This window comes from Xenopus laevis, chromosome 6S (assembly GCF_017654675.1).
Source record: "Xenopus laevis strain J_2021 chromosome 6S, Xenopus_laevis_v10.1, whole genome shotgun sequence".
NCBI classification, from domain to species: Eukaryota; Metazoa; Chordata; class Amphibia; order Anura; family Pipidae; genus Xenopus; species Xenopus laevis.
In genome coordinates this window covers 60850347-60873713 of record NC_054382.1, presented here as the reverse complement: position 1 = coordinate 60873713, position 23367 = coordinate 60850347, and the positions used below count along the sequence as shown (strand labels likewise).

Below are 23367 nucleotides of genomic sequence, written 5' to 3'. Positions count from 1 at the left end.
TGTTCCACTGAGACACATTCAGTTACATTGAGAAGGAAAAACAGCAGCCTGCCAGAAAGCATTTCTCTTCTAAAGTGCAGGCACAAGTCACATGACTGGGGCAGCTGGGAAATTGACAAAATGTCTAGCCCCATGTCAGATTTCCAAATTGAATATAAAAAAATCTGTTTGTTCTTTTAAAAAATTGATTTCAGTGCAGAATTCATGTTAAAAGTAGCACTTTTAACATGAAAAAAACATGTTTTCTGATGACAGGATCCCTTTAAGGCAATCTGCAAGGATGAGATTACGTTGAGGAAAACAAGCTTTATTTTGGGTAATAAAAATGGCGAACTGTGTACTTTGCAAACTGTGTCTGCATTTGTAAATTACAGGTATGTGACCTGTTTTCAAAATGCTCAGGACCTGGGCTTTTCTGGATAAGGGATATTTCCATAATTTGGATCACAATACCTTAAGTCTATTGAAAAATAATTCAAACATTAAATAAACCAAAAGTTTTGTATCCAGTAAAGATTAATTATATTTTAGGATCAAGTACAATGAACAGTTTTATTATTACAGAGAAAAAAGATTTTTTTTAAAAATAGAATTATTTGATAAAAATAGAGTCTATAGGAGATGGCCTTCCCATAATGCAAGGCTTTCTGGATATTGGGTTTCCAGATAACAGATTCCACAACTGTACCTGTAATGTATTTGTTTTAAATAGCTACTTTTTAAACCAAGTGTAGTGAATCACCTTTAAACCAAGCCAAAAAAGCTAAATTGTGCCCAGTGCTTAATTACATAGTAACAGTTAAAATGTTTTGAGTCAAAAGAATATATTTCAAAATCATTTAACACCTTTAAACTGTCTTTTGCGTGGCGTGGCAATAATCATATTGTTCATCTTACAAATAGTGGTTTTTCAATTTATTTTTGAAAACCCAATATGTTGCATAGCATCAGGGCTGTATTTATTCAAACGGCGCCCCGAGGCCAGAGCGGAAGCTTCGCGCCCCCTCCTGTGGCCGCACGGTCCTAGCGCCGGCTGCACAGACCTAGCGTCGGCACCCAGTGCTCCTTAGGATGTGGCAGGGCGGCATGCCTCCCCTAAAATTTTGCCTAGGCCCTGGACCTGCATAGCATCATATTTTTCATTTAACAGCATTCATTTAAAGAGTGAGTGATGGTGTGTCAAAGAAATATCTCTCTTTATTGCTTTGTTACACAGTAGGTGCAAACATTTTTTTTTCTACAATAGATTTTCTCTCATTAGAATGTATTAGATGATAAACTGAATCAGTATATGGTTTTTAAATTTTTCAAAACGGACACCTGATAACTAACTTACCTTAAGATTCAGTTTAATATCCATATTGCTGTTTCCAAGATGTTTTTGGCATGCTCCATTATTGCAAAAACACCCTGTGCGGAATTGGATATTATAAAGGCTAGCCAACTTGTCAACCTGCAAAATAGAAATTTTAGACTTAGGATATTTTTATTATTAAACCAGTGCAAAACTTCAAAAATATGGCAATTTAGTAAAAGCTTAACTGCATAGTTTCCACTACAGTAATTGAAACAGGCTCAGACTGGCAAACTGCCATTCCAAAGATAGAGCAGACACTTTTGCATTTCATTATATATGTCATATCTTCCATACTTATATCTCACATGCGTTGTCTTTTTTTGGCATAAACTTGTCAGTATGTGCTCTTCACTATAATCATATGGGAAAAAAATACACTGGTAAATTTACTTCAGTCTGACGAAAAAAAATGCATTCTTTAGTAAATATCCTCCTTGGTATTTTTAGGAATTTATAGGAACTGGCCGGTAGATTCAATAGGCCAGGTTGAATAGTTTGATATTTGACAAATGCTTCCCAACCAGATCTATTTCCTTTAACACCTATTAAAAAAAATTGTCAGGACATAAAGTAATTAGCCCTATATAACATAACTGACCCATGAAATGTTAAACCCCTAAGTGCCCACAGAATTTCACATTTCATTTGCACTTTTTTTAAACATTTCACACTCTCTCATTTTAGGGGGATTTTCTGGGGGGGGGGATTTTTAGTTTCCCTAGGGAAACTATACATTGTTGTTTTTTTTTGGGAGAACCTGAGCTTTCTAAATCTGCCTATTTATTTGTGTATTTAGACTTCTGATGCATGTTTAGAGCTCTAAATACCAAACAAAATTAAAAATTGCCATTTTCCACTATATAGGGATTAATACCAGAAAAATATTTTATTTCATGCACAAAACTTCAACTGATTTGAAAAGCCTTAAGTGTCTTGAACATGACAATACCAGATATGTATAGTTTTATGAAGATTTCTGACTTCTATAGATCAAAAACTCTCAGCAGTAAATTACTGAATTTAAAAGCACTACAGCGGAATATGGCGTACTTTTGGAATAGAAGGTTTACCCCAGCAAACAAATTACAGATTCTGTTGAGTCCAAAATGGGTAACCATCAAATTTATGAAAAATCACCTCCAAACTCTCTTTGCAAGTACATATCTCCCACATATCATTAGGTACCAACTGTCCAATGAACAGTTTGATGCCCATTGTGCATAGGATTACCAAAGTATCTGGTGTTTAGAGACTCCAAAATGGATATACAGCATAGCAGACAAAATTTCCACGGGCAAAACGAAGTAACAAAAAACAGTGCAAATTGTAACAAAATCACTAAAATCCAAAAAAAAAATCAATACCTTTTTTTCCATCTAGTATAATCAGTAATCAGTCAGAATCACAGTTTGAATATTCTAGTTTGGACAGAAAAAGCAAGCAACATCTACAGAGAAGTGCAATTGCAATAAAATGGCTAAACATGCAATAAAATGGCTAAAATGCACCAAAAAAAAACCACCAAAATGCAATATAATCACTGAAATAACATACAAAAGGTATTGAGCAGTGCAGTCAGCAAATACGCTATTACAATGGCATTTAAAAAGTTTTTTCATGCAAAAAAACAGATAAAAAAGGCACAAAATTGTGTAAGTGTGTATATATGTGTCTACACTTGGAAAATTGTGTGTTATATGAGTGTGTTAGTGCTGTGAATGTGTGTGACCCCCCTGATCCCCCAAAAGAATGTATGTGTGTATGTAAGTTTGTATTAGTGTGTGTTTGTACATGATCTGGTAGGGGGGCAGCACTGGGGATCCAGGAAGAGCGGCAGCAGCAGGACATGTAGATTTCACGTGACTGCTGCTGCCATGGGTTCCCTTGGCAATAGCACCCCAGGGGCCAGGTGTTCCCCGCTTTTGTTAGCTGACTAGGGGTTGGGGAACGAGCGGGGAATGAGTGTGCGATTCTTTTCAAGTCGCACGCTCCACCCCCAACCGGAAGTACTGCATTTGTAGAATCTATTATCTGCGGCACTTGAGTCCTTTTATCCACAGATCATAAATTCTACGAACGGTGGCACTAAAAGGGTTAAAACTTGTCCCTTAATTAAAAAAAAAAAAAAATCAGCCAAACCTCAGGCATAATAACAAAATCAGGCATATATCAATAGATCAGAGAAAGAGAGAGAAAACCACACACACTGCTTAGTGCCTGTAATTCTTCCTGTGGAGTGGTCATAATATGAAAACCATAGCTTGGCATACCTTCAGACTGCTATTTTTTAATTTGGTTGTTGTTTTGTCTTGTTAATAGCTTAGAAAAGGGACAGCACACTTTTGAATATGAACTCTAAAATTAGGGCTTTTTTTCAATATAGGGTTGTTGATCTAGTAAGCAGGAAAATGAGGTGTAAAAACCCACTAGCTGAAAAAAAGTAAAATGTGGAAAATGTTATGATTTATGTGTTTGTGCCCTTCACCATTGGCAAACATTGGCATTTTGTATCATTATTAACAGCTGTGATGTTTAAATACAAATCAAGTGGCAATAAAGTTTGACACGTACTAAGCTCAGCATATTCCATGTGTTGAATTTGTAAAAATAAGCAAATTTACATAAATGGACAACGACGTGTATGTTTTCAAATGAAAGGAGTCTGACTGCTGAAATGGGAGAGCTGGAGGTGGCTAAAACATGGCTGAATGAGTCGCATGACTGGGCAGTTAATATCAGTGGCTATATTTGGTTTCCGAAGGACACAGGCAATAGAAAAGGAGATGGGGTATGTCTGTTTGTTACGTAGGATTTAAAAGCAAATATAAAGAAGTAGGTGATGTTAGAAAATAAGGTGTCTGAAGCCTTATGGGTGGAGCACTTCACCAATTGTAAAGAGTCCAGCAAATTCATTGTAGGGCGATGCTTTGGACCCCCTAATGTAAGTGAGTTGGAGGAGAAGGCTAAGCTCCTGGTGCAAATAGAAAAGGCTGCTCGTTTGGGGAAAGTAATGATAATGGGTGATTTTAATTACCTAGATATTAACTGGAACAAACAGTACTGCCAGGAGAGTTAATGGGAACAAGTTTATAAACTTTTTGCTTGCCAATTCTATGGCACGGATTGTTGAGGAGCCAACCAGAAACCATGGTATACTTGATCAAGTTCTCTAATGATTGAAATGTATAGCAAATGTGCAGTAATTAAACCCCTGGGTAATAATGACCATAATGTGATTTGATTAAGTGTTCGGTGCAAAAAACAAATATACACTGGAACAACAAAAGCCTGAATTTCATAAAAGCAATTTTCGCTCCTTAAGGGCTGCCTTCACAGCATAGGCTGGGGCATTGTTTTCTGCTGAAAAGACAGAACAAAAATATTTGTCATTTAAAACGATTTAGAAGATATTGAGGGGCATATTTATCGAATTTCGAATTGAAAAAACCATGTGACCTCTCTCCTCATACATCACACCGATGGGCAGAGAGGGGAGGGGGAGTGTACAGCTAGATTCTCATGTCCTAGTGCGACCTGGCTTTTCATTACAGAGTGGCTGCCTCCAAGCACACAGGTAATGCTGTGCCTGCTGTTAGAGCAGCAGAGGATGAATGTGTAATGAGCAGAAATGGAAGCCCCCATGACAAAATAAACTAAAATAACTTATGCATGGATTTGTGGATTAACATTTTATTTGCCAGACAGTGTTTATGGATGTGTGTTTTTTATAAGAATGCAAAAAATAAAAAAGTTTAAAATGACGACAGATGCTGTCGTGCTTGGAGGCAGCCACTCTGTAATGAAAAGCCAGGTCGCACTACGACATGAGAATCTAGCTGTACACTCCCCCTCCCCTCTCTGCCCATGCGTGTGATGTTTGGAGGAGAGAGGTCACATGGTTTGCAGGGAAGCAATTACTTTCACTTTCCTACGTCCTGCTCTACAGCTGCACTAGCAGCCCCTCCTCCCACAGACACTATCAAAGCTCCTGCCGTTCTGTAAGTTTGTTCTCTGCATTTCTTTGGAGGGGGGAACTTTCTCTCCTTGCTGCCTTCCTAGTTTGTTTTACTGGTTACTAGATGAGCTAAAGGAGCTGTGAGTTCCCTCTGCTATCCACCTCACACAGGCCTTGCTCCTTTCCTGCCTGCAATACTTCTTTCCCTGGCCCTCTCCATATCAGCACTCTCCGGGATAGCTCCTCCCCTCACTTTCAGGAAGAACCCCTCCCCCAAGTAATTAAATACCATCCACAGGAACTCACCTGCGTCTTTTTTTAGTTCTTCTTCACCAAACACTCCTTTGAAGGAGTCTTTTTCCCTGAAGGGTAGCAGGGGCCTGCCGAATGCGGTCCGGAACAGAGGTTTTTTTGGCTGCAAAGCCTTTTTCCTCGCATGGATGCCTAATTGCGGTAGGGTCCAATCCCTGACTGTCCTCCCGTCTGTGAGACTTGGTGGCTGTCCGCATAAAGCAGCATCGGCAAGGTGATCAGGGCTGTGCTGTAATGCTCCATGTTCCCCCGTTTGGCAGCTTACCCGATACGCGGAAATGCTATCGGCGGCCATTGCATACTGGGTCCTACCTCCTGCGCGCGACAGCACAGGAGCAGGATACGACATTTTTGCCGGACGCGGAGGGTGGCGGAAGATTGTAGCGCGGTAGTTAAAGATACACAGGAAGTGGGCTGCGCTGAGTATCTGGCGTTCATTTTCTGTCTGTCCACGCCTGAGGCGGGAGCCATATCCTTCTCTGTAAGTAAGGTGCCTGGATGGATGCCTATTGGGGCTAATATGATTAGTCCCAGTTTTATTTTATTTTGTTTTATTTTAGGCATTCTCTGGGTTACCAGCCGCCACCCTCGCAAGTCTACTTTTCAGGTTGAGGTAAAAAAAAAAAAAAAAGAGAGAAATTGGAACCTTCCTCTATTGGTCTCTTAACTTCTTTATTTCCTTATTGGCAGTGATGAAATCTGCTAGAACCAAGGCAAAAGAAAAGAAGGCCTCTTCTCCAGGGCCAAGTGCATCTGCTGAGGATTTGGGAACCTGCCTAGCATGTTTGGAACCTCCTCTGCCAAATAAAAGGTTGTGCCAGGTGTGTTTGAATGAAGCAGCTGGAAGTTCGACCTTCTCTCAATCCGACGTCATGTTAAGGATAGGGAGGACCACATGTCATATGTTCAATATGGTGCCAGTATTAAATGTATGTTTACAAATCCAAGAAGTCTGACTGGTAAAATGGGAGAGCTGGAGCTGCTGGTGATGGAAGGAAAATATGATGTGATTGGTGTGGCCGAAACAGGGCTGAATGAGTCGCTTGACTATACTTTGTTTCGGAGGGACAGAGGCAATAAAAAAGGAGGAGGGGTATGTCTGTATGTTAGGCAGGATTTAAAAGCTCATATAAAGGAGGAGGTTATGTTAGAAAATGAGGGGGCAGAAGTCGTATGGGTGGAGTTCTTCACCAATTGTAAAGAATCCAGCAAATTAATTGTAGGCGTATGCTATAGACCCCCTAATGTAAGTGAGGAGGAAGAGACAAAGCTCCTAATGCAAATAGAAAAGGCTGCTAGTTTAGGTAAAGTAATGATAATGGGGGATTTTAATTACCCAGATATTGACTGGAGCAACGGTACTGCTAGATCAGTTAATGGCAACAAGTTTATAAACTTATATGCCTTGAGGGCTGCCCTACAGAGCATTAATTGGGGCATTAGGTTTTCAGCTAAAAACACAGAACAGAAATGGTTGTCCTTTAAAATGATATTAAATCATTACTGTTCTCAATTTATTCCCTTAAGGACTAAACGTAGAAGCTCTAAGAATCATCCTGTGTGGCTTAATACAGAAGTAAAGAAGTTAATGGGAAAGAAGAGAAAGGCATTTAAAAACTACAAATCTGTAGGGACAGAAGCTGCATTTAATGAATATAAACACTGTAATAAATGTTGGAAATCAGCAATCCGGAAGGCTAAGAAAATAAATGAAGAGTTAATTGCGGTGGAGGTGAAAACTAACCCTAAAAAGTTTTTTAAATATATTAATAGTAAAAAGATGCAGGTTGAGAGTGTTGCTCCATTAAATAATGGTACCAGTATGGTTGTAACAGATACAGATAAGGCAAATGTGTTAAATCAGTTCTTTTCATCAGTGTATACAAAAGAGGAGTCTGGGTTCACAGGCTCACTTAATAACTGCACGAATGGTTCAGCTCAATCTAGTCAGTGGCTGACTCAGGATATGATTCAAAAAGCTTTAATACAAATTAATGTAAACAAGGCTCCAGGGCCTGATGGCATACACCCCCGGGTTCTTAGAGAGCTTAGTTCAGTCTTAGACCAGCCCTTATTTCTGATTTTCTCAGATTCACTGTCATCTGGTGTGGTGCCTATGGATTGGAGAAAAGCTGATGTTATTCCAATATTTAAAAAGGGATTACGATCTCAGCCTGGCAATTATAGGCCAGTAAGCTTGACATCTGTGGTGGGCAAATTATTTGAAGGCTTGTTAAGGGATCACATTCAAAAGTTTGTCCTAATTAATGGCATTATGAGCAACAATCAGCATGGCTTTATGAAGGATAGGTCATGTCAGACGAATTTGATTGCATTTTATGATGTGGTAAGTAAGATTCTGGATAGTGGGGGGGCAGTAGATGTGATCTATTTGGATTTTGCCAAAGCGTTTGATACTGTGCCCCACAAACCACTGCTTTCTAAACTAAGGTCTGTTGGGCTTAATGAAGTCGTTTGCACGTGGATAGGAAACTGGCTACAGGATCGGGTACAGAGGGTGGTTGTTAATGGGACATTCTCTACTTGGAGAAAGGTTCTTAGTGGGGTCCCCCAGGGCTCAGTATTGGGTCCACTTTTATTTAACTTGTTCATTAATGACTTAGGGGAGGGTGTTGTAAGTAATGTATCAGTGTTTGCAGATGACACAAAATTATCCAGCCCAATTAATTCCATCCAGGATGTGGCATCCTTGCAACATGATCTTGACAAACTGGCAATCTGGGCAGCTAAGTGGCAAATGAGATTCAATGTTGATAAATGTAAAGTCATGCACCTGGGATGTAAAAATATCCAAGCCACTTATACCCTTAATGGGACTGCACTAGGCAAATCCATTATGGAAAAGGACCTTGGAGTCCTTGTAGATGATAAACTTGGCTGTAGCAAGCAATGCCAGCCAGCAGCATCAAGGGCAAATAAGGTCTTGAGCTGTATTAAAAGGGGCATAGAGTCAAGGGAGGAGGGGGTCATTCTTCCACTGTATAGAGCACTTGTAAGGCCCCATCTAGAATATGCCGTACAGTTTTGGTCTCCATCACTCAAACAGGAGATTATTGTATTAGAGAGGGTACAGAGAAGGGCAACTAAGCTGGTAAAAGGTATTGAAAATCTTAGCTATGAGGAAAGACTGGCCAAATTGGAGATGTTCACGCTGGAGAAGAGACGCTTAAGGGGTGATATGATGACTATGTATAAATATATAAGGGGATCATATAATAATCTCTCTAATGCTTTATTTACCAGTAGGTCCTTCCAGCTGACACGAGGTCACCCATTCCGATTAGAAGAAAAGGTTCCGCCTAAATATTCGGAAGGGGTTTTTTACAGTGAGAGCTGTGAAGATGTGGAATTCTCTCCCTGAATCAGTTGTACAGGCTGATACATTAGATAGCTTTAAGAAGGGGTTGGATGGCTTTTTAGCAAGTAAGGGAATACAGGGTTATGGGAAATAGCTCATAGTCCAAGTTGATCCAGGGACTAGTCCGATTGCCATTTTGGAGTCAGGAAGGAATTTTTCCCCCTCTAAGGCAAATTGGAGAGGCTTCAGATGGGTTTTTTTGCCTTCCTCTGGATCAACTGGCAGATAGGTAGTTAATAATAATAAAAAAAAAAAAAAGGTTGAACTCGATGGACATGTGTCTTTTTTCAACCTTACTTACTATGTTACTATGTTACTATGTCTTGGATTAAGAATGCGGTGTCCCAGGAAAGGTCTTCAGTTGTTTCGGGCAGAAATACTAATCGGGGGCATCCTGATTCGGAGTTACTTCAGGAAGAAGCTATTGATGGGAGTTCCTCGTCGGAAGAGGAATCAGAGGATGCCGATTGCCCCTTATTTGATTTTGCCATGGTTAGTCCATTAATAAAGGCGGTTAGGGACACTCTGGAACTGGCTGATGAAAAACAGGCATCATCTTCCTCTGCCTTTCTCCCTGGAATTAAAAGGAAGGGTCAAACTTTTCCTTTACACCAGGATGTTAAAGAGCTCATTAAGGCTGAATGAGAGTTGACATCTACAAGATTGAAAGCCCAAACAAAACTTAATAGGCTTTATCCCTTTAAACAAGAAGAGGTTAAAGATATCTGCACTGTTCCTTCTGTAGATGCTCCAGTAGTCCATCTGGCTAAATCTACGCTGCTTCCTATTGAGGATGTGGCTACACTGAGGGACCCCATGGACAGAAGGGTGGATACGGACCTGAAAAGGGCTTTTTTGACCGCAGGGGAAACAGTAAAACCAGCGGTGGCAAGTCTCTCAGTCACCAAAGCTATGGAGATTTGGCTAGAGAACTTAGAGGGGGCTATAAAGGAAGATCGTGAAAAGTCAGATATTCTGGAGGGTCTTACAGAACTCAGAATGGGAGTTTCCTTTCTTCTTAACACTTCAATTGATGTTACTCGTCTAGCCTCTAGGTCCTTAGCACTTTCGGTTTCTGCCAGAAGGGCTTTGTGGCTGAGATCTTGGGAAGCAGATGCTACCTCAAAATCAGCCTTATGTACCTTGCCTTTTCAGGGACAAATGCTTTTTGGTAAAGAATTGGAGGAGCTGATTTCTAAAGCATCTGGGGGAAAAAGTCAATTCCTACCACAGAAGAAGCGAAAACAGCCGAAGAGAAACTTTCGCAGCAAGTTTTCCTTCAAGTCTAGAACTAATTCGGAACCTAGATCCTTCAGGGGTAGGAAGGAACCGGTTAGATCGGACACTTTCTCTGGAAATCAGTCAAGTTCCTTTCGGCAGTTTAGTTCCAAGCCCTTTACCCCTTCCTCATCCTGCAAGCCCTTCTGAAGGGAGGGGTCCCCAGGGGCCAGAGATAGGAGGAAGGTTGCAGCATTTTCTGGTCGCCTGGGAAAGATCCACAGAAGATCAGTGGGTTCTCAGCATTATAAAGGAAGGGTACAGACTGGAGTTCAAGGGTCCTTTGCCTCCTTCAAGGATCCTTACCTCACCATGGCCAACGTCTGTGGAAAAAAGACGAGCCATGCAATTTCATTTGGATCAAATGATAACCCAAAGGGTCATCATTCCAGTACCCAGACAGGAACAGGGAAAAGGTTTTTATTCCCAGTTTTTCCTGGTTCACAAGACATCGGGGTCGTGGCGCCCAATACTAAATTTAAGGCCAATAAATCGTTTTCTCCATGTCAGAAGATTCAGGATGGAATCTCTGGAGTCCGTAAGAGCGGAGATTTGTCGAAATGTCTGGATGTGTACCCTGGACATTCAGGATGCTTACTATCACATCCCAGTGGCAAAATCACGCCAGGTGTATCTAAGATTCAAGGTACAGGGTCACCATTTCCAGTTTGTTTCTCTTCCCTTTGGGCTAGCCACAGCTCCGAGGGTATTTTCCAAGGTCTTGATAACCATGGTGGCATATCTGAGATGGCAGGGTATAAGAATATTCCACTACCTGGACGATTTGATTCTTCTGGCATCATCAAGAGAGCTGGCAATATCCCACAGGGACAGGGTAATTCGTTTTCTGCAAGATCATGGATGGTGTCTCAATTCCGAAAAAGGCCAGAGGGAACCGGCACAGGAGGTGTCCTTCTTGGGAGCCGATCTGAATTCAAAAAGTGGCCGGATATTATTGTCCAGCCAAAGACAGCAGGACATTCGCGGATTAGTGCATCAGGTTTGCCTGTCAACAGTCATCTCAGCCAGTATATTGGCCCGCCTCCTAGGGATGATGGCATCAGCAATTCGCCTAGTGTCCTGGGCTCATTGGCACATGAGATTTATTCAGGTTCTTCTTATTTGGTCAGGAGGTGTTCTCAATCCATCAGTACAGATTCCAGTCAACCAGAATCTCAGAGAGGCCCTGTCTTGGTGGATTCAGCCAGAGTGTCTATCAGCAGGAGTGCCTCTGTTTCCAAAAGATTGGACTGTTCTCACGACAGATGCCTCCGGTTCAGCATGGGGGGCTGTGCTAGAAGGAAAAGCAGCTCAAGGATCTTGGCTGCAGCCCTCATCAGAAGAGCCATCAAATGTTCTAGAGATAAGAGGCATTCTTCAAGCACTGCAAAGTTTCCAAAAGGATCTGGAGGGTCACAGAATAAAAATCAGATGCGACAATACTTCAGCAGTCACCTATGTCAGGAGACAGGGAGGAACAAGAAGCCTTTCTCTATTGTCAGAAGCAGAGCCATTATTTGCCTGGGCAGAACAACACGTGGCGGAGATGACTGCGGTGCATCTTCCAGGCAAATTAAACAGGGAAGCAGACTTTCTAAGTCGGAGTACGTTGGATCCTCACGAATGGCAGTTGCATCCCAGGATTTTCAGTCAGTTGATGAGGATGTGGGGGATACCTTGTATGGACCTGATGGCCTCACAAAGCAACACCAAATGCAAGAAATTCTTTGCGAGAAGGACAGATCCCAAGGCATTAGCAATAGATGCCCTAGTCCAACCTTGGCCAACGACTTTATGCTATGTCTTTCCTCCTCTTCCTCTGATTCCGAGGGTGCTGCAGAAGTTAGTGGAGGTCAGAGGGGAATTGTTATGTATTACTCCAGCATGGTCGAGGCGTCCGTGCTTCCCGACACTGATCAGACTATCAGTGTGTCCTCCTTGGAAGTTGCCATATTCCAGGGATCTACTGATTCAGGGACCATTCATACACCCGGATCCAGCTCCCTTAGCCCTGACGGCTTGGAGATTGAGCGGAAGGGTCTAGAGGCTCAAGGTCTTTCAAACAGAGTTGTTGAGGTGCTAATGAAGTCTAGGAAATCCTCGACAGATTCAAGATATTGTAGCATTTGGAAAGCATTCGTTAAAGAAAGAAGCAAGGAGTCTTTACATAACTCTTCGGTCTCAATAGGGGAAATTCTCGAATTCCTTCAAAAGGGATTAGACAAGGGATTAAGAGTGAGTACCCTCAAAACCCATGTGACCGCTATTTCAACCTTCTCAGGGGTCCGTTGGGCTCTGCATCCGCTAATAATTAAATTTTTCAGAGCAGCCATCAGAATCCTTCCTCCTAAGAGACCATCCTGTCCACAGTGGGATCTTCCATCAGTGCTGGAGTTTCTTTCATCTGACCCATTTGAACCAATTCAGGAATCATCTTTGTGGCATTTGACTTTAAAAACCATTTTCTGGTAGCAGTGACTTCAGCAAAAAGGGTTGGGGAGCTGCAAGCCCTAAAATGTACAGAAAATTGCCCTATATTTCTTCAGGATAAAGTAATTCTAAAATTTGTCTCTTCATTCAAGCCTAAGGTGGTCACAGATTTCCACATTCGAGTCGAACTATCCCTTCCTTCATTTAGAGGAAGGTCAGAGGAAACAGAAGATCATCCTTTACATCTTCTAGACGTGGGAAGGACAGTCAAGGCATACTGCCAAGCAACCCAATCCTTTAGGAAGGCGGATAGACTTTTTGTCCTTCCAGGCGGCAAGAGGAAAGGAGAGGCGGCTTCTACTCCTACCATTTCCAGATGGATTAAGATGAAGTCATATACTGCAAGAGGTCTGCAGGTGCCAGCGGTAAAAGCTCACTCAACCAGAGGTCAAGCGGCTTCCTGGGCGGCGGAGACAGGAACTCCTCTAGAGGTGATATGTAGGGCGGCCTCCTGGGCATCACCCAATACTTTTATCTCACACTATCGCTTGGACGTGGCTTCAGCGGAACGTGCAGAATTTGGCTGTAATGTGTTGTCCTCTGTCTCCTATGTTCATTAAAACATTTTGCATTCAATTGCATGGTCCCGCCCTTATTCCGGTAGCTTGCTATATCCCGGAGAGTGCTGATATGGAGAGGGCCAGGGAAAAGGGAAAATTATAACATACTTACCGTGATTTTCCTTTCCTGGTACCTCTCCATATCAGCAATCCCCTCCCTAGGGTTCTTACCTGGTTCAAGCTTTTAACGCGACGCGGGTGAGTTCCTGTGGATGGTATTTAATTACTTGGGGGAGGGGTTCTTCCTGAGGGTGAGGGGAGGAGCTATCCCGGAGAGTGCTGATATGGAGAGGTACCAGGAAAGGAAAATCACGGTAAGTATGTTATAATTTTCCCTTTTTTTCATTAACTACTTACTGCCTCCTTTCTCCTGAGCTATTTAAACCCTTCCTAGACTTCCTCCTCAGTTTCCCTGATTTTCAAGTATGTCCTCCTTATTTTATCCTTTTTTTCTATTCCCTGTCATCAGTCCTGGGAGTGTACTCCTGTGTTTCTGCCATTCATTTTTGTGTAAACAAATATAATAAACTATCTATATAAAATATTCTTTCCAGTGCCCAAAATGAATTCTGTGTGTATATTTATATATTTGTTTTTGAAACGTAAGTGGGGGCAGTGATCACAGGACTATCTTATTTCAGTCCTTCTGAAGTGGTGTCAGTGGGAGCTTATCTTGATACCTGCCTATTGTTCAATTGACAGGCTCAGCAGACAAGGCTCTATTTATATTACAGCAGCTTGTAGGAGGGAGGGGTAATGACATCACTCCAACTTGCAGTGCAGCAGTAAAATGTGACTGAAGTTTATCAGAGCACAAGTCACATGACCTGAGGGCAGCTGGGAAATGTCAAAATGTCTAGCCCCATAGCAAATTTTAAAATTAGATATAAAAAAATCTATTTCTTGTTTTGAAAAACGGATTTCAATGCAGGATTCTGCGTAGTAGCACTATTAACTGATACATTTTGTAAAAAACATGTTTTTCCATGACAGTATCCCTTTAAGGTAAATGTTGAAGCACTAAGAACCACCCTATGTGGCTTTATCAAGAAGTTAATAAGAAATAATTTAAAAACTACAAGTCTGTAGGGACAGAAGTTGCATACAAACACTAGACAGAAGCTGCATACAAATACAAACACTATAATAAATGTTGAAAAAAAAGCAATCCGGAAGGCAAAGATAGAAAATGAGGAGCACATTGCGGCAGAGCCTAAGACTAACCCAAAAAAGTTTTTTTAAAGTATATTAATAGTAAAAAGATGCAGGTTGAGAGTGTTGCTCCTTTAAATAATGGTACCAGTATGGCTGTAACAAATATTGAAAAGGCAATTGTGCTAAATCAGTTATTTTCTTCAGTGTATACAATAGAGGAGTCAGAGTTCCAAAGTCCACCTCATAGCTGCACTGTTGGCTCACCACAAACTAGTCAGTGGCTTGATGAAATACACCCTTGAGTACTAAGTGAGCTTTAGTTCAATTTTAGACTGGCCTTTAGTATGGTAGCTATTGATTGGAGGAAAGCTGAAGTAATTTCTATATTTAAAGAGATTACAATCTTAGCCTCACAATTATAGGCCAGTAAATTTGACATCTATGGTGGGCAAATTATTTGAAAGTTTGTTAAGGGATCACATTCAAAATTTTGTCCTGGTGAATAACATTATGAGCAGTAATAAGCATGACTTTATGAAGGATAGGTCATGTCAGACAAATTTGACTGCTCTTTATGATGAGGTAAATACGATGCTGGACAGCAGGGGAGCAGTAGATGTGATCTATTTGGATTTCGTCAAAGCATTTGATACAGTGCCCCACAAATGACCAAGGGCTGTTTGGCTCCATGGATAGCAAACTGGCTATATGATTGGGTACAGAGGGTGGTACATTCTCCACCTGGAGTAAGGTTCTCAGTAAGGTCCATCAGAGCTCTGTATTGGGTCCACTTTTATTTTACTTGTTCATTAATGAATTGGAGGGTATTATAAGTAATGTATCAGTGTTTGCAGATGACACAAAACTATGAAGCCCAAGTAATTCAATCCAGGAAGCAGCATAGTTCCAGCAGGATCTTGACAAACTGGCAATCTAAGTGGCAAATGAGATTCAGGGGGTTATTTACCAAAATCCAAAATGTTCTAACTATTTTCTGAAAACAAACCACTCGCCAAAAACTCACTTTTTCAAATTTGATGCCTGAAATCTGCGACTTTTTCTAATTATCTCCTGAAAACCACAAAATCTTCAGATTATTGAACAAAACCCATGGGACATCTGCCATTGACTTCTACATGAACTTGGCAGGTCTGAGATGGATTACTTTTTTCAGACTTTTTTTGGACACCATCTGGGTTTAATAATTCACGAAAAATTCTAGTTTGTATTTTCTACGAAAAAGATGTATTTTACCCTTTAAAAGTCCGACCAGAAAAAAAAAAATCTGACTTTAATAAATAAACCCCTTAATGTCGATAAACGTAAAGTCATGCACCGGGGATGTAAATATCCAAGCCACTTATACCCTTAATGGGACTGTATCAAGCAAATCAATTATGGAAAAGGACCTTGGAGTCCTTGTAGATAAACTTTTGAAAACACATGATTGTTCTTTTAGTGAATTGCCATAATAGTTTAAATTCGTGGGGTGTTTGATATTATTTGTAAAGGTTCCTGTGCAGTTCCCACTTTTGCAAACTAGCAGTGTGTGCTGTTGCATTGTTTTAGAGTGCAGTGTTGAATTGCATGCATTGTCACATGCAAACCATAGAAGTATTGCCAGCCTAGACCTGGCAGTTATTAACTGTAATGCTTATGATGCAGACCTGTGCCTAGCAAACTGCACTCTAATAACATTGATATACAGTACTTGACATTACACATGATTAAAGCAGCATTAGCATTGGGAAAATTATACCATCCCTAACAAAATGGCTTATGCAACTTCACATATTTTTTGTCAAAAATTGCATGCATATTATTGCCAGATGTTGCAAAGGAAGCACCTGCAATGATTAATGGCAAATTGCATATGAAAAAAGTGTCATAGGTGAGAATTTTTGACTTCACAGAATCTTATTTCAGAAATATCTTTTTGAACTCTCTTTTTGTCAACTATGCTAACCCAAGTTTGTTTAAAAATGCAGCAGAGAAATAGAGTAAAACTAATGATTCAAGAACAATGGAGTTCTAAATCTGGGAAAGGTTAAAAGGCCCTCTATTCTGCAACACATATATAAATAGACTTAGTTCTCAGTTATCCATTCCAAAACAATACTGATGTGAAACATGCAGAATATCAACTGTAAGACAACATTAGTATTTCTTTCTTATAATTCACTGTACAGAAAACTGTTTTAAAACACTTCACACTTGGGGAGTAAGTTAGCCAGGGACTAGCATTGGCGGCTGTGGCCCCTACAAGGAGTGAATGAGTCAGTCAAGGCTTAAGAGGCTAGGTTTGGCTGCCAGAGCCAGTCAGGACCCAGGAGGGGTGTCTGTGAGAGTGAACCTACCTGACCATGTGCAGTCCAGTGAATGTAAAGCTGAAAGGCTTGGGGAATAGAGCCCTGTTGGTTTAAACTGATGTTCTGATGTATGCCTTGACGAATAAAGAGCTGTTTGAAGCGAATCCCTGTCTCCTTCCAGGTTGTCCCCCACCCGACGGGTGGTTCATCCAGGTAACAAAGGGTTAATACCCAGACCCTATTCTAGCCCTTCTTTCATGTAGGTCAGCAAACCTATAGTTTATCAGGGTTGAAAAGGGGCAGGGTTTGTGGAGAATAGGTGGGAGTTTTGATGGATCATGGGCAGAGTTTTGACATAACTGGCTGCACTAGTTCAGTGGTGTAGCCATGCATGTCATTTTGTTTTTCATTAGGGCCCCATTTTACTTGTTAGCAAATTCAATTAAAAAAATGTTCCATGTATCACAACCTTCGTACTCCCGTTCAGTGTTGTTAAATATATAAAGTAATACTTACTAACAAATGGTAATTTTACTATTTTGCTTTTCATTTAACCAGAAGTACACACTGTCAGGGAGCCGGGATGCTCCCACCAGGGAGGTTGTCAGGATCGAGGAGGAAGCCCTCTTGAGTTCGCGGTGTCCAAAGGGTTAATCAAAAGAGTAGTCGAGATCCAGGCAAAAGTTCACAGGCAGGCAGATATCAGCAAAGTCCAAAGTCCAGGCAAAGGGTCAGAATATAAATCAGGAACAAGATATAGCAATAAAGCTTCACAGGAAACCCAGGATACTATAGGGAAAGTAGTCCTATACTTGGGCGCCATTCTGGCGTCTAGTTGGCGTTTTTATTTTGAATTTGGCGCCATTGTGACGTCATTGGCGCCATTGTGACGTCTTTGACGCCCTTGCGCCGACGTCGGCACGCTGACGTCATCGCGCCGGCGCCGCTACCCACGTGGCGGCCATGGGTGCCGCCATTTTGGAAGCGACGCCGGCAAGGAGGGACGCGCCGCCCGGAGCTCTTGGACCTGCTCCGGGCGGCGATCGTGACACACAGTCCTTTGACAACGCTATAAAAATATTTAACCCTGATACATTACTTCAGTACAGACATGGAAAGTATTTACTTTACACTGTAGGCCTGCATAACACATATTAAATATGATATGACTCATGCATAGATGTTAGGAAACTCAAATGCAAAAACATATTATATAAACCTGTAGTAGGCAAATTTCATAGCATAAGTAAAATAATGAAAACATCAGGGACAACTTCTATTTATGGAAATAACATATTCTGGCTAATTTAAAAAGGTAACATTCCTTCTACTCCATACTGCCAAACTGTGGTAAGCAGATATAAATTTCAAAGAATAAAATCAAAATAATGAACTTGCACACATCTAGTGACTATTAGACCTTTAATTACCAGCTGAGTTTTGCAATACATTTACTGTTTTTTTTAAACATACAGTATCTTGCTTGCTCTGTTTAGAGGTACGTCCTGAAGAAATTTTAGTATACCTAGGAAAATTATATATTCATTTTTTTCAGCTTTATGAAATTTAATTTTGTAATTTTTAAACCTGATTTTGAGTGTAATTCCACGTCTCTGGAATATAACCTAAAAATTCCTCAGTACCACACCACCAAATCAAAGCAGTATTCTGCAAATAACAGCATACTGTAATTTATATTGCAAAGTGCAATATAAGAGTGAAAAGTACCATTAACAATAGATTTACCCAGGGAAATAACACATTCTGGCTAATTTAAAAAGGTAAATGTCTTTCTACTCCAAACTACTGCTAAATTTTACAAAAGTTATCAGTACATATTAAATTTCTGAATATTGCTTCAAACCTTACAGGGTATAGGGTATAATTAGGGTTTCCATCTGTCTTTTTTTCACCCGGACAGCCCGGTTTGTCGGTTGAAAACTTTTAATTTCCAAATTAGGAAATCCGGACAGGACATTGTAGTAAATGGCATGATGATCAGCTGACAGACGGGATTCTTTAATGCTGCATTTTGTTATATACAGTAGTTGTAGGTGGACATAAGAACTGATTGATGGGAGAACCTCTAGTACCTTCACAGGTAGACTGACCGTGGGTATCTAAAATATCCTTTGAGTGATGCCTGGATTAAGATTGTTTACCATGGAATGCTCTGTGATCCAAGTTGCATCAGACAAAGCCTTTACCACCTAGAGTCATTGAAAAAGTTTTGTATTACAATGTTGATGCTTCTAAGGGATGAAGCATTCTATAGTTTTAATTAAAAATGTCCTGTTTTGTGTTCCTAATACATAACAGAATCCAGTTACCATACCAGCAAGTTTTTTGCACGTGGAAAGGAAAAGCACACAAAACATTGACTTTTAGAGCTACCTCTATATGTCTGTCATTTTTTACATACCGAAAAAAGTAACAGCTAGCAAGGTTACAGAGATGCAACAAATGTAATTGTCTCTCTTCTTCTGCGTGCAATACTTGGAGAAAATAAAAATGGCATTTACAAGTGAAAATCCTCTAAGCAAGCCTGACACTCACTACTCTGTTTCTGGTTTGCTTATATACATGGAGGATTTGAAACAATCAGCTGATAGTATGAGATGGATTGGATTTTTGCATTAATATGACCATGTGACTATAACAATGACTGTAAAATTTAAAGTGTAGTCTTAACATACAGTGAAACCTCAATTTTACATCCCGAGTTTAAGTTTTCCCTTATTTTACATTGTTGTTTTGTGGTCCCATGTATGTATTATGCATAATACATTTCCCAATTTTAAATTTTCCTGGATTTTCCACCATTTTTTTTCTGGCCCCCTGAAAAATTTAAAATGGGGGTTCTACAGTATATTCTTCTTTAAAACAGCTGTTGGATAACTCCAAAGCAGAAAAATACACACAACTTGTAGCAGCATCCTTTGATAAAAATAACTTAAAAGTGCATAGCTTTGTTAGGGAACTGCTGATACATTCCTCCTGCACGCACTTACACATTTTAAAAAGTATATTAAAGAAGAGCGATATTCAGTAGAAAAAAAATGACATTTAAATTCCAGGCTACATTTCAGGCATGCAACGTGACCTTTGTTAAGCCAAAGAGAAAGTACAAAAATGTATCAATATCTCTATATCACAAAGAGGAATGAAGCACTTATATACAGTAACATTTATAAACATACAGTTGTGTTCATACAGTTGATGTCACTAACATAATCAATCACTGTTTTTGGTAAAAATTATATTTCTACATGGCAAATAATTTACTAGTAGGTGTAGTAGACCCAACAGTTATGACGTATATGCTGCAGATTTGGTGTAATTGAATCATTAATTGAGGCTTGTTCAAAATAATAGCAGTGTTCAAAATAATATCTTGTTCCAAACAATAGTAGTGTGGAGTTCAATTAGTGAAGTCATTTATTCTGTGAAAAAGAATGAATGTCAACATTTAAAGGGGAACTATCGCAAAAATGAAAATTTAATATGAGCTTCAGCATACTGAAATAAGAATCTTTCTAAATACAATCAATTAAACAGTCGGTACTGTTTCTGAAATAATCAAACTTATCTTCACTATTCCTCTCTCAGCATCCGTTCCACTTTATTCTCTCTTCATGCAGGAGTTGGGTGGCAGATATTCATGGACAATTAGATCCAATATATATTATAGGCGGGCCTGTTTTGCCTAGAAGATGTATTAGAGCTCACTCTATTAAAATCACCAGAAATCCTGCCTCTCTACATGCAGGATTTATGCAAAAGGCAGTTATTTTGTTAGATTTTGTTTGTACTGGAATCACTTATTTGAGTGAACTCTAATACATCTGCTAGGAAAGGAAGCCCCCTATAACATATATTGGATCTAACTGTCAATGAATATCTGACACCCAACAGCTGCATGACAACAGAATGAAGAGAAAAAGATGCTGAGAGAGGCATAGTGAAGATAAACTTGATTATACCAGAAACAATGCAGCATATTTAATTGACTGTATTTAGAAAGTTTCTTATTTCAGTATGATGAAGCTTCTATTAAATTTTCACTTTCACAATAGTTCACCTTTTCCGAAATATTGCGAAGTGATATAAATAATCGGTCATAAAAGCATCAAATATATATGAATAAGTGCAATAAAACTAAATAAAAAGGCTACTAAAAGAGAGGACTAATAAAACAAAGACACTGGTAAGTTATATCTATTCCTTTTTAAAGGTTATTTATTTCCTTTTTTTTGTTGATTTTAGTCATCTGTGCTACATCCCCTTGTTTTAAATATACCTTAGTTCACTAATTTATGTCTCCCACATAGTTTAATTTTTATGTTTCCCATCCAGATACTTTATGTTTCTCATTTAGACTAATAACCAGCAGCCTATTCCCCATGTCCATCAGCACTTGCTTCCCCATGCTGTGAACTATTCCTCTTCCCTTGTTTCCCCCTCCCCCCACATACTTTCCTTCAATTAGTCACACTATACAACACGCTCAGGCGTCCACAAGCAGAGGCGCTTGGCGTGTTTATACAAAGACACTGGTAAGCTTTATTCACTCGATCTTAATTTTATTGATTTCTTTTGTTGGTTTAGTCATCTGTGCTACATCCCCTGGCTTTAAATATACCTTATTTCACGTTCTTTATTATGTTACTATTTTATGTCTCCTATTATGTCTCCCACCCAGATACTTGGTTTCCAATTTAGATAATATATACCAGCAGCCTATCCCCCATGTCCATCAGCACTTGCTTCCCCATGCTGTGAACTATTTCTCCTCCCCTTGTTTCCCCTTCCCCCTATATACTTGGCCCAAGGGCATCACTCAGTATCTACACTTCCCCATAATTCGAACAGCTGTATACAATAATATTTTACAAACTTGCCTGTCTCTGTGTTTTTAGTTGTTTTTGCTCCCGTTCCACATTGCCTGATGAAGCAGGAAATGCCTGCGAAACGCGTTGCAATACTGTTTTGTGAATAAACTATTACTGAAAATTACCACTTTCGTTGGTGTCTGCTTGGAGGAGGTAAGTCCACTACTACCTCCTCTGAATTACCCATTGGGTTTTTAAGTGTTTTTAGCTAATTTTATCCTTTTGGCGCCTCTGTTTTGTCTTACTACTATATCGAGTTCACCCCGAGTGGAGGGGTATCATCCCCGTTTTCTTCTTCTACAGAGAGCGACATCTTATTCCTGAGTGTGGTCAGGATAATCTCCCCACCTGCCTATACAGTGGTTGCCTATCGGTAACCCTGGTTTGTGAGTATTAACTTGTTTACTCTACCATTACTCCTTGTAAAAACATATTACACTATTGGGGCTCTTGGTGTTCCTTTTTGACTAGTAAAAAGAAAGTAATTTTAATGTGTAACTCCCATTGCAACTGCCTAAAGGAATAGGTAAGTAAGTAATGATCCCTATTCAATCATTTGAGGTAAAGGGCATTTCATTTATGTATCCACCACATTTCTCGTTGTTTTAAATGTGGTTCTCTCCACCTCCATTTAGTGGAGGGACCAAAAATTTAAAGCAACCATAAGACCAAAATAAGAAAGTTTTATAAAGGAATGACAATGTTGCCCTGCACTGGTACAACTGGTGTGTTTGCTTCTGAAATACAACTATAGTTTATATAAACAAGCACAGGATATATAGTAGATAACAGGTACATTTTGAAGTATCCCATTGTATACTACAGAACTTATCTGTTATCTGCTGTGTATCCTGTGCCTTTTCTCCTTTTTCAGTTTTGACTGGCTGCTCCCTGACTATACAGTATCTTGTTTATATAAACTATAATGGAGTCCCTGAAGCAAATACATCAGTTGTACCAGTGTAGGGCTACAGAACATTATATATTCACTACTTTAATACACTTTTTGGTGTTACTGTTCCTTTAATTTGATCTGAGCTGTGGCTTTTCTTTAAAAAAAATTGCTTTTAAAATGGCAAACTTATTTTTCTACTGAATATAAATGTCATTGTTCAATACACTTTTTTGCAATTTTTGAGTGCTGCCTCATCATCTTTTATATGTATTAAATATTCTGCTTATAAGTACACTCACAGTGCTTATACAAATATTATATCTGCTCAATAAATACATCAACCTTGCCCAGCCTTTTAAATATAAACATGTGCAGGGCTGATTCTCTGTGTGAATTATTTAGTGATGTATTATATTTATAAATGAGCCCCAGTTATATACAGAACAAAAAAGTATTATACTCAATGACCTTGATTGCTTATTTTACTGAAAATTGCAGCATTGCACCAGAACAAGTAGAAAAGTAAATGACCCTCACTAGGTAATACCAAAATTGATACTTCCCAAAATAAAGCATTAGTCACAAGATGTCATGCCCTGACAATGTTAAAATGCACATGTTTAAGGTGACATGAAAAAAAGGTGACATGAAAATAATCTTTGCTGCAAGTATTTAATTTTGTCACATCCCTTAAAAACACTGCAGTATGATCTCAAAAAAATATGATCCTTACATTTTGAAGAACAAAGGATTTTTTGTGTTTAATAGTCACCAAGCAAAAGAGA

At 39.7% G+C, this 23367-nt stretch overlaps 1 protein-coding gene across 1 annotated transcript in view; it reads right to left on the bottom strand.

The window, feature by feature from the left end:
• The window catches only part of LOC108720028 (molybdenum cofactor sulfurase), a 189410-nt gene that overhangs the window by 47957 nt on the left and 118086 nt on the right, over nt 1-23367 (bottom strand). The window contains exon 7 of the mRNA XM_018269391.2: nt 1337-1453. Coding sequence (XP_018124880.1) covers nt 1337-1453 — 117 coding nt within the window. The remainder of the gene's footprint in view (nt 1-1336; nt 1454-23367) is intronic.